The sequence below is a fragment of the Stomoxys calcitrans genome, chromosome 2, assembly GCF_963082655.1.
Source record: "Stomoxys calcitrans chromosome 2, idStoCalc2.1, whole genome shotgun sequence".
NCBI classification, from domain to species: Eukaryota; Metazoa; Arthropoda; class Insecta; order Diptera; family Muscidae; genus Stomoxys; species Stomoxys calcitrans.
In genome coordinates, this window is record NC_081553.1 from 59,544,036 (window position 1) to 59,557,150 (window position 13,115).

Genomic DNA, 13,115 nt, shown 5'->3' on the forward strand with positions numbered 1-13,115 from the left:
CATATGTCACTCGGTTCTGTGTAACGCACAGATCTAGTAGAGTTTTCATCGCCCCTTAGCTGCCCGGAGTACCAACTTCGTACGATTCTGTCCCGTCCCTGGATCGAGAAAAACCCCGATACATGGTATTTCATTGTCGGTTGGTGACTGTGAGCTTGACGACAGTACAGGAGTACAGCCACACTGATTACGTTGCTAGGTGCTGCTTCAACGTAGCGAATAATGGATCAAGCGGTCACTTCCTCGAACTACACAGAAAAAAATATCAAGAAAATTTTTTCAACCAAGAACTTAATTAAAAATGGAAATGGTTTCAATTAAAAAATTCATTGAATCAATCATTTTTTAATTAAATTCTGTTTCTTTTTCAATTACAATCGTGATTTAAATTTAGGAAATTTTCAAAAAAAAAATTATTTTTTTTTAATTACACAGGAAAAGTCTCAATCATGAAATTAATTGATCCAATTACATTTTTAATTGAAACTGCTTCGATCAGGAAAATTATAATATTAATCACAGTTTTTGAAAAGGGTGATTGAAAAAGTATTAGAAAATTTTTGAAATTTCCCATTTTGAAATTTTATAAAAATTTTAATCCATTTCACTATCCGCAAACAGTGGACGCGCCCGGTAGCTCGCAGCTAAGCTTCTTGTGACAGCGATGAACAACACACAGATCGGATCTCAAAGTTCCAGCCCTTGTGATGCTCACAGCTAACTTCTCACATATCCAAGAGTGCTTTCCGACTCAAGTTTTAAGCTCAATAATAAGGGACCTACTTTTTTAAGCCAAGTCTGAATTGCGTGCCGTAGTGCGACACTTCTTTGGGGAGATCTTTTACATGGCAAAGAGCCTCCCAAATGTCGCCAGCATTAGGAGGAGATAGCCATTGGACGTTCAGCGCCATAAGTGGTCATCTTAACCTGTGCTCTGCAAACTGCGACGGGATGTCCTCGCAGTTCTCATTCAGACCAACTCTATCAGAAGACAAAGGTGCTACCAGTGCAAAGACATAACTACATGCTACTAAGCAATACCTTCTGGGCGGTTATCGCATCTTCTAATCATATTCTGGAGTTTCAGAAGTTTTAAGGTTGATCTACGTGATCTAGAGCGAAAAGTTAAGCGCTATCATGCAGACACGATTATTTCAGATGCAATGGACGGCGTCCGTTCACCAAGGCCCACATCCACCCGGTAGCTGTTCACCCCATCTGCTTTAGCACCGCCATACAATGCATTTGAAAAAGTTAAACCTCCCCCGAAAAACCAAAGTAATTCTGGCTCAATTGCGTTCCGACAAACCCAGTCGACTAAACATCGACAGAGCTAGGATAAATGCCAACGTGCGGGATGTGTCCCGATTATGACCTGGCACCACACGACACACATCACCTGTTTAACTGCCCAGCCAGACACACCCGTCTAAGACCCAGATCCCTTCGGACGTATCCCATCTTAGTCGCAGAGTTCCTGGATCTGTATACTCAACAGAATCAAGCGGATGAAAGATTGAACACAACACACGCAACAACAATAACCGCCTGCTGGTAGTTGCGACTTAGGTTATACCTCTAACGCAGCGGTAGTGGTGAAGAGCTACTGAGTGAATGCCACAACACTTGATGAGAATCCCATGGCAGCCGGTTGTACGTACCGTATTGACCCGATGGAATCCTTCATCGGCAAGGGCTGCCGCCTTAGTGTACAAAACACTGCTACAACAACAACAACACTTGATGAGGTTTACCTCCCTTTGAAAACTAAACTAGTTTTAGATTCCGGCAGATGTCGCCGTCTCAATTCTTACTGGGTTTAGTATTGAAGTCAACGTAATGAACGTGTGCGCCGCGTGTAACCTAGCACAACCTGTCGATCTGAGCAGAGTTCCTGGGTCTCGATATTTAGTAAACCTTAGTGAAATTTTCAATAAAATTTAAAGTCATAAAATATTGGGACAAGTTCAGATTTTTATAGAAAATTACGAAAAAAATAAATTTCATAGAATATTAAGAAGAAATGTGGCTTTAAAAAAATAACGACAAAATATGATTTAAGAACAAAATGTATTTTTGGAGAAATTAGATTTTTATAGAAAATCTTCACAAGATTTGAGTAGAAAGTTTGGTCAAAATTTGATTAATGCCAAAATTTTATGTTAAAGTTTAATTTTTTTATGTTAAGATTTGATTTTTTTACAAAAAATTTCAAATAAAGTTCGTCTTTAAAAATTTGGACAAAATTTGATTTTCAATTTTTGAAATGTTAGGAAATTTGTTTCAAAAAATTTGAAAATTTTTTAGAAAAAAAAATTGAAATTTTGGAAATCTTTGACAATTTGAGTTTTCCAAAAAATTTCGTCGAAGATGGATTTTATGTATAGAAAAATTGTTAAACGGTTATTTTTTGGATTTCCTATATCCTTATTATTTAAATATAACGTTAAATATAGAGGTACATTTATATATATAAAAAATCATAGCTATTTAAAAAAGAAATACTCCAAAAACAAACCGTGTATGTAGTTCAGTCCCAAAATTTGATCAATCCATCCCAACCAGCTGTTACCACTTTACTCGCTTCATGCGGATGCCACAGTGTGCTGATGCACACACCTTCATGCGCTTGCCATTTCTTATACATTTTTGAGGTTTTCCAATCCCATATATAACATTTACCATCACCATCTCCGGATACCAAATAACTCATATCTGGTGAGAAATCCAATTGGCAGGCATAACCGGATACCATGTGACCACTAAAAGATTTCTTGCGATTCATTTTGAAACGATTCAAAGCAGAAAAGATGACAATTTTATTATCCAAACTTTGGCATGCCAACCATTTGCCATTTGGTGCAAGTGTCACAGCAGGCATGGAATGCATGGTCGGATCAGCTATGTACTTCATATCGACGGGAATGTCCCATTCCCAAATGCGCATTGACTTATCGTCTGAGGTAGTGACAAAACGGCGATTTTCATCAACGAATGTAATGGTATTTACAGCACCCAAATGTCGATCGTATTCCTGAACGATGTCACCGCTTCGGGTATCCCACTGGAAATAAAAATGAAGGTTAGTATTGGAATTAAATAAATGGAAAAAAGTAATAATAATGAATATTGGTATTAGAATGTTTAAAAACTAAACCTTTTTTGGTGTATGCAACATAAAAAATACGTGCATTAACTTAATCACAGCTACAAGCACAACCTGTTCTGTTAGACCCCAGTACGAGGAGCGGTCCAAAGTCGTCTATGGTCAAGAAATATTTCAATGATAAAAAACATTTTCTTTAAGAGGCTCCACGCCACCTTTCGCTCTCAGCTTAATGATAGGAACAACAAATTAAATAGTATAGCTTTTGTTGGTACTATAAAAGTCTCCTGTGTGTGGTCGTAGCCACATTTTCATGTGGAGGTTGCGATCCTTGACAAGCTCCTGTAGGTGAGCAAGCTCGTCCGGTCCAAAGGACCGATCGCCGGGGGAACATGGTGGCCATTGGTTATTTAAAGGCGCTAATAACTCGCCTTGTCATATCGACCATCATAGGCACTCCGTTTTTGTGTAAGAGCCGTTATCGCCCGGCCTCTCACTGAGACTCTCCGCTCGATATCGCTGATTGCCCGCGACTATAATTGCAGCTACTCCGTATGGAGCATTCCATTATCCGCAACCTGTTGGCGCGCCGGGAAGCTCGCAGCTAAGTTTTTCGTGACTGCAATTAACACCACATAGATTGGACTCCAATGTTCCAACCTGTGTGGTGCCCACAGCTATTTCGTGCCTGTTCCCCATGGTATAACGTAGAAAAAATTTCCATTCCCAAAAACAATCTCTTCAACTGATTTAAGTGTTAAAAAGAGTGATATACAAAAAATTCGAAATACTTACACAAATAATTTTCTTATCCGATGTGCCAGCCACAAACAAATGTTGCTTTGAGTTGTCGGGATGAAATTTAACACAGAAGGGCATTTTTCTGGCGGTGAATCGTGAAACCACATCTCCCGTCTCAGCATCCCATAGTTTTATGTAACGATCATAGGAAGCTGATAGAAACTGTGTACCACGATTATTCCAGGCAACATCTTTAATAGCTTGCCTATGTCCATTAAAAGTTCGTATACAGCGACGTTCACCATAGACTTCCCACAGTTTAACACGACAATCCATGGATCCGGATAACAGTAAGTGGGCAGTTTTGGGAAACCAACGTATGGCCGATATGCCTTTGGTATGACCAGTCCAGGAGTGTATATGGGCTTTGGGTAAATAACATTTGGTAGGTGGGGCATTTGTTCTTAGATTAACATCCAAATCATGAGGGGCATGTAGATATGAGCGGCCTTGATAGTCATAGGCATCTTTGACTAAAAAATTAAAAAATACACAAAGCAATTAGTTCTGAATGAAACATTAAAAACGTGTCACCTTTAACTTACTGTGTAGTATGGATTTCTCCTCCAATGGCTTATCCTCTGGTATTCTATTGCGTCTATGCCGTTTAGCCAGAATCTCCTCCAATTCGGCCTTCTCCTGTTCATTGGGTTTGGCTATGCTCTCTTCATTTTCATATTTACCCCATGGTCCCAGGAATCCTTCTATGTCTTGAGGATTATCATTCTTCTCTTGTTTTCTTTTCTTTTTGGGCTTGGGTGCCTCAAACACTGTCTTGCCATCATCATCATAGGCGGACTGTAAATCTCCCACAAACGAACGACCATCGGCCACTTCATCTACAGTGGGATCTAAAGCATAACCGTAGGTATGAAAAGTTCTTCGCTGATTTTCAAATTCAAAGGCATTGATGTGAGCCTTTTCCACATAACCGGCCAATGTATTACGCGGAGCTTTCATTTGTTGAGTTTGATCAGGATTTTCGGGACCCTTTACTGGTGCATACAGTTCCTCATATTTCGGATTGTAGGTTATTTCTTTAAGTGTTGGATCAATTGTTCGTTGCACTGCTACCGTACCCATGGGCACTACTTCGGGAGCTGCACAAATTGCCAAAGATTTGGCCACTGATAGTTTAGGATCGATAGGTTTCAGGTAATCTGGTGTTGCTTTCTCTTGTGTCTTGACGGGCTTTTCCTTAGATTCTTCATTATCTGAATGTTCTCCTTCGGATGAACTGCCGTAATTTTGTAGTCCTAACATTTTTTCCCACCTCGATATTTGATTTAAATGTGTTTTTTTTCTCAGACAATAAAATGTTAAGAACTTATGCCAAACAAACGTTTTTGTTGTGACAGCTGACGCGTGTGCCAGGGAAACCTATTTTAAAAACGTGAGTATGGCAATTACGCACACAATGCGGACGATTGTCGGCAAATCATTCTAGATTAATTTTAGATAAAGACAATGTGGGAAAAAATGAACATTTTAGGGCGCAACGTCAATTTCGCTGAAATTTTGCATGTAGATGTGGATTGACTCCAGGAGCACGAATTTGTGGTCCTCTTTTTGGGATAAAGGTCCAAGATCTCCTATCGGCTATAAAACGCTCTCAGTGGGCAGTGCTGCATCCTAGGCAATATGAATATCAAAGGAAAGGTAAAGGGTGATTTTTTTGAGGTTAGGATTTTCATGCATTAGTATTTGACAGATCACGTGGGATTTCAGACATGGTGTCAAAGAGAAAGATGCTCAGTATGCTTTGACATTTCATCATGAATAGACTTACTAACGAGCAACGCTTGCAAATCATTGAATTTTATTACCAAAATCAGTGTTCGGTTCGAAATGTGTTCAAATTTTGACAAATTTTGTTCAGCGATGAGGCTCATTTCTGGTTGAATGGCTACGTAAATAAGCAAAATTGACGCATTTGGAGTGAAGAGCAACCAGAAGCCGTTCAAGAACTGCCCATGCATCCCGAAAAATGCACTGTTTGGTGTGGTTTGTACGCTGGTGGAATCATTGGACCGTATTTTTTCAAAGATGCTGTTGGACGGAACGTTACGGTGAATGAACACACTTCGAACCGAACACTGATTTTGGTAATAAAATTCAATGATTTGCAAGCGTTGCTCGTTAGTAAGTCTATTCATGATGAAATGTCAAAGCATACTGAGCATCTTTCTCTTTGACACCATGTCTGAAATCCCACGTGATCTGTCAAATACTAATGCATGAAAATCCTAACCTCAAAAAAATCACCCTTTAAAAACGAGTAGATTATAAATATGTCAAAAAATGAATAAAAATTTGACTGGGAAGGACCCAAAGGGTCGTGAGGTATTCAATCTCTAGGCTAGGCAATATGGGTATGAAATGAAAATTTAGCTTACTTACGTTACAAGAAAATGACGAGATTTTCACTTACGAAGCTTATCCATTTTTGTCTCATATCGTCTCATCGACCCATGTCACTATGGACGTAGACCTTACGGCACTATGGACTTAACCTAAAAACTAATCTCGAAAGAGAAAATCTTAGGTTAGGAATTCCGGCCACTAAAAAACCCTTATAGAGCTTCGCAAATAGAAAGCTTATGCGTATGAGCGTCGGTTGCGCCTACAGATCATGCGGCGTGGAAGAGTCAATATCCAAGAAGTACCGATCCCCTGAAGGAGGGGGAGTAGTTTGAGGATGAAAGTCGGAGCTCATTTTACCTAAGATATATTCATTTACAGATAGTGGCAGTTGCTCAACAACAAAATATTGAGTGCACTATCTTTCAAAATCAGTGATTATGGCAACCCTTGTTTTGTTTATGTTAATAGTTCGGGCAATTTGTTTGTGTTATAGTTCCTAACTATAATACTCAGACAACCGAAACTTGTTGGCAGTGCACTCGGGAGAAAATATTGTACTCAGCTGTTTACGGTAAAATACCTGGTAATTATGTGGTGATTTTATGTGATGCTGAGACTCCTTAAAATATGTTAATTGCGTAAAACTACCTGTGTGATTTGCTGCACTCAGTTTAAAGAGTTCCATTGCAAACAGCTGTTAACATGATAAGTTACAGCCATTTCTCAATAACAACATTTACCTACTTATTGATGTTGATAAGAAACATTGATAAAGCATCTCAATTTGAACCATACGGTTTTTATTTCACAAAGCGCCAATATGATTAATTACAGTTCTATCCCATATTAACCTATCTACCGACATCCAGAAAAAATGTTGATATAGCAGTGTTATACCTAACGGAAGTTAGTTTCGATATATCTACATTATTAATAGCATACTCATGCACGGCTTAACCTACTAACAACTTTTAACTTACTTATCTGCTTTTATCAAATTTGTGATAAAACTGTTTTTGTTGCGAGATTGAAGTGGAAAAAAGGATAAAAGAAGACGGACGATTGACGGGAATACCAGTGACAAAGATTAGTGTGCAACATGATAATGCAGTTTACAATCTCACGACACATTTAATTCGCACATGTTCATACTTTCATACAACTCTTTGACAAGGAAAACTGCACCATCTATGATATTGAAGATGTTCTACTGTAATCTTACTCAACGTTAAAGCAGTTACATTAAATGCCTGAAATTATGCTTTGGATAAAGAATATCGGCAATGCTGAGTTTGATGATGGCATTTATTTTGGTAAAGATGTGAAAATTTATTAATGTACGCAAAGAGGGATTAATATATGAGGATTTTAAGCGATAATACAGTTTACAACCTCATGATCAAAGAAGGGTTAATATAATAATTGATAACTCCTTGATTTTAACCAAAGAGTTAACTATATTGCCAACTTCAATCAAGGTGAACTCGGAACGGCATTGCCGATCCTTAAAAAATATATCTAAAGCATAATTTCAGGCATTTGCTGTAAACAGTTTTAACCAAAGTTTGATGTTCGACACCAAACATGGCAGCCTAACGAAGAACCATATAGTACAAAATGTTGCAATCCAATTTATTTGACGTTGCACCCTAATCTTGGTAATTTTGTGATATTTAAAAGAAAAAGCAGAAGTAGATTTGCAGACGTTGTTCGTTCGTCGACTTAACCATGATGAAAATGTTGAGTTTACAAAATAAAGGGGTTTTTAATAATAGCAATTCGATTATTATAAAATAGAAAATATATGAACCTAATTTTTACCGATTAAATATGTTATCCATATTTTGCCAGCTTTACCCCCAGGCCCATTCGGCCCCCTTGCTTTTATCCATCCGTGTAACATGATCTTGCAGATGGTAATACTAGGATTCCTTCAGTTCAAAACTGTGCCGCTGGCAGCAGAGCCTCGCACTCAACCTCAAGTGTCGTCTCAGGAATCCAATTGAAAACCTCTACCCTTGTATCGATATTTTTCCAGCTCCTTCCACATCATTCGCCCGTCCATATCATCCGTCCGTCCATATAATGTTTGCGATCAAGTCGTTAATGAAACACGTCTTCGTGACTACCCTGCTAGCTTTCTTTCCTTGTCCTTCAGACATGGATCACACGTTTTTGCCATTTGTCTTCTCCCACGTCCTGGTGATCATGTGAACCACGTTTAGCCACTGAGTCATTGACACCGCATTCGCCCCATCCATTTACTTTGTGACATTTCTCTGTCACTGACAAAATTAAATTTCTGTGATGCTGTACCCTTGTAACCATACGTTAAAACCCGTCATTGCAACAGAATGGAACCAAGATCCGGGAATAGGTGACTACCCACATGGAACCACAGAGTCATTCGTGGTTTCGTCCTAGACGTCTAAACACGCGGCCTGGTGACGCTGTGCTTCGTTTAAGTTGTAACTTCCCATTTCTCTGTCAGTGATAAAATTAATTTTCTGTGATGGATCCTGCCTTCGGGTTTAGAGCTGGCAAACTATCGATAATCGCATAATGTTCGCAATGTATCATAAAGAATATATTCATTATCGTTTTGCTCATTTTACCCACCAACGCACAGTGGGCCAAATGGCAAAAAAATTGGAAATAAGTCTACAACTTTTTATCTGTTGATTTTAGCCATACAAAATGTTCTAGACATTTGTAGAGGAGGACATAGGCTTTCAGAAAAGTGCTGTTGTTGGTCCATATCTTTAATACAGGGTGAGCTACAGGGTGTCAAAGTTGACCACTTTTGACTTCTCCAAGCTTCTGGGGGCCATAACTTTTGATCTACTCAACCGATTTACATGATTTAGGACTCTAGAGAAAGAGCTTGACAAGATCTAAAAAACTTATGCATAAAGTACCATGCCATCGTGTACTGTTAAGGAGTTATGAATTGTTTAATTTTAAAATATGAAAATTTGGCCTTGGTTTTTTTCAGTGTTTTTTAAATAACTCCGTCAATTTTAAAGCTATAAACTTCATACTTCACACAAATTATGCCAGCATATGTGTGCATAAAATACAAAAGGAATCACGTGAATATCTTTGGCGGTTTAAAAATGGCATCGTTTTCAATATGAAAAATATTTTTTTTGTCAAAAAATTGCAAAATTTTTCAAAAAAGATACTCCCATTTCCTTTAAGTTTTCGCAAACTTTGGCCGTCAAAGCATTATCATTTCTTTCCATTTTCACAAAGTCGAGGTATTAAGAAAAGTTTTAAGTGCTAATTTGGCTAATTTCGATATCAAACAACACCGTTATCTTAAGACCAAAATGGCCAATTTTTTTACTAAACTTCAAAAGTTTCTCACTGGAAAAAAAGTTCCACGGGGATTTTTTCGCTTTTTTTGAACTTAAATGAAAGCTTAAAATGTTCCCAACATTTTAAGGTATGTCTCGCCATATCCTAGCCATAAATGAGATCGTAGCGATCAAAATACTGAAAAAAGTCAATTTTCAAGTAGTGCTATATTCATTGCTAAAAAACAAGTATTACGTCACATTTTATTGCAAAGATGTTAAATAAACTTTTATTTGGTAACACTTCTTCTACAAAACACAAAAAGAATCATGGAAATATCTCTATTCTATTCCATTTTATGGAACCGGCAATAAAAAAGTCAATTTTTCAAAAAAGTCGAATTTCCCAAATTTTGTTTTTGTTGTCCTAATTGCACATGACACACTATAGCCATATTTACGCAACATACCTTATCGTAAAGGAAATTTTCATACCTTTCCAACAATGTATAAAACATTTCTCAACTCGGATTCTATCTACTCTAAAATTCATTTACACTTCATTAAACTCTATATAAAAATGTCTATTTGTGAAATGGAACCTTATATGGGGCCTACACTAAAACATTGATAGATTTGCCCAGGGTTTACAATACAAATGTGTTAGAATAAAAAAAGGTCTCCTGCCAAAGTTTAAAAAAATTGGAATAAAAATATGTGTTTTAGAGCGAAAACACTTCGCATCGGCGTGCGTTTGTATAGTACCTACATCTATTTTTAATGTAAGCTGATGATTTTTGAATAAAAAGTAACCTAGAAATATACCTGCATATATATATATATTTGTGTTAAGATTTGATGCAGACAAATGTTACCTGTTTCGCTATGTCGAATTCCCAGGAAATCCACCGTATCAATGAATGTGAAAAAACCTACCCATAAAAAATTCATTGTCATTTTTTTTAACCAAATTCGAGTCCAGGTAAATAATTATAGAAGAGTAAGTAAAAAGAGGCACTTTGGACCCCTTTTTACGATTGCGTCTGATACCTGAAATGGGTCATTAATTGTGAATATATTGCATAAATATTTGAACAAAATCCAAATTTTCTTCATTATATTTTGTAGAGGCGTAAAGGACATTTATAAGTTATGGAAGTCATACTGAAGTATTCCACTCTTTCGAAAATTGTATGGGACATCAAAAATGATTCCAAATCATACACGGAGTCATTTAAGGAACTTGTTTACACTTTGGACCACATATATGGAATAAGGCTAAATAAAGACGCTTTAGACAAACTTGAAAAATTCTACAAATCATTTGAGAGAAGGTTGCCAGAATGTTCATTCGCAAAAATCAAGTTTTTCAAAATGTATGAGAAGTGGCTGAAATCGGATCTACTTATTGAAATTAAACCGCTGATTCCCGGCCGGCCTAGCAAAGCATACGACGAAGTTACGGAGAAAACCAAAAAGAAAAAACAAGAGGAACTATTGGCGGCACATCCGCCAAATTTAATAAAAGATACGTTCAAAACAGCATTGTTAAAAACACAACCAAAAAATGTTGGACGAATTGTCGATGTTTTACCATTAGCATCTCCGAAAAGGGTAAAGAGAATGGTAGAAAGTATTCCAACTCCAAAATCGACTACAGAATTCACGGAGGAAGATGCACTGGCCCTGATTTTGAACCTAGGCCTCTCAAGAAACAAATACTCAACAATGAGGAAGGCTCTTCGTGAAAAAGGATGGGGTTGTTTACCCTCAAAACATAAATTGTACAACACCAGGACGAAAATGGTGCCATCAAATATATACGTGGACGAATTAAAAGCAAGAGTGAAACTTGCTGATCTTGTTGAAAATACAGCTGTTAGAATTATTTCTAATTTTACTGAAGAACAGTTGAACACATGTAATAATTCCGAAGTGGTTTTGATCAGCAAATGGGGTTGTGATGGATCATCTGGATTTTCCGAATATAAGCAACAAACAGAAATAGATGCCAACTTCGCATCAATTTTCATGGCATCATTAGTACCATTGAGAATGAGATTGTACAAGGACCAATCTTCATCATCGAAAGAAAATGCATTTCAAGATATATGGATAAATAGAACACCTGGGTCAAAATATTTATGTCGCCCAATTCGGTTTGAGTATACAAAGGAAGACCGGAACACAACACGATCTTTGGTGAACGAAATAAAGGAAGAAATTGCTGCATTACCCATGATTGTTATAAACCAATTGGGAAGAAATATAAAAGTTTCGTTTCAACTACAACTCACTATGATCGATGGAAAGGTGGCAAACGCATTAACTGGCGTTATGTCCAATTGGAGATGCAATATTTGTGGCAAGAAGAATGGGCAATTCGAGGACAAGTCTGATGAAAATTTAGTAAACGAAAATGCGCTCAATTTCGGTATTTCGCCCCTGCACTGTAGAATTCGATTCATGGAGTATTGTTTGCATTTATCGTATGACCTTAAATATCGGACTAGCCCTGGAAACCGCGATGTCTCTGCTAGAAACAACCAAGATCTTCACAAAATGAGGCAGGAAGAGAAGAATCGAATCCAGTTGGAGTTTAAACAAAAGGGACTTATAATAGATAAACCTCTTTACGGATACGGAAGCACAAATGATGGCAACTCGGCAAGGCGGTTTTTTGAGGACCCCGTATCGACATCTAAAATAACCGGTCTTGATGAACACTTGCTAAGACGATTCAAAGTGATTTTGGCTGTAATCAATAGCAAAAAGATGATAAATTCAACCAAATTTGAAGCTTATAGTAATGACACAAAAAACATTTTATCTGATTTATATTCGTGGAAAGCTTTAACACCGACAGTACATAAAGTCTTACATCATGGCAAGGAAATTGTGGAATACAACATACTTCCGTTAGGAGAACTTACAGAAGAAGCTCAGGAATCCCGTAATAGAGATGTTAAACAGTTCCGGCTTTTCAATACCCGAAAGAGCACCAAATTTAACCAAAATTATGATTTACTTCAATATTTATTGTTATCGTCTGATCCGGTACTATACAGCATCAGAACTAAATGGCTACCAAAAATATGTGACGATATAGATAAGGACGATCCCGATGCCATTCAAATTAAAGAGCTTTTAAATTTTGATACCTTAGATTATTTGGTAGAGAATAAAATCAAATAATACAAAACTAAAATGCTTTTCTATTTTGGGAGTAGCTAATATACATATAAACGCACGCCGATGCGAAGTGTTTTCGCTCTAAAACACATATTTTTATTCCAATTTTTTTAAACTTTGGCAGGAGACCTTTTTTTATTCTAACACATTTGTATTGTAAACCCTGGGCAAATCTATCAATGTTTTAGTGTAGGCCCCATATAAGGTTCCATTTCACAAATAGACATTTTTATATAGAGTTTAATGAAGTGTAAATGAATTTTAGAGTAGATAGAATCCGAGTTGAGAAATGTTTTATACATCGTTGGAAAGGTATGAAAATTTCCTTTACGATAAGGTATGTTGCGTAAATA

General features: G+C 37.2%; 1 protein-coding gene across 1 annotated transcript; it reads right to left on the reverse strand.

The window, feature by feature from the left end:
* Window positions 1-2,385: 2,385 nt before the first annotated feature.
* Window positions 2,386-5,254, reverse strand: LOC106088274 (pre-mRNA-processing factor 17). The gene is made up of 3 exons (XM_013253701.2): window positions 4,453-5,254; window positions 3,902-4,380; window positions 2,386-3,064 (listed from the first exon to the last, which is right to left on the reverse strand). Exons 1-3 carry the CDS (start codon window positions 5,168-5,170, stop codon window positions 2,531-2,533), a joined length of 1,731 nt encoding a protein of 576 aa, XP_013109155.2. The 5' UTR covers window positions 5,171-5,254; the 3' UTR covers window positions 2,386-2,530.
* Window positions 5,255-13,115: the final 7,861 nt, after the last annotated feature.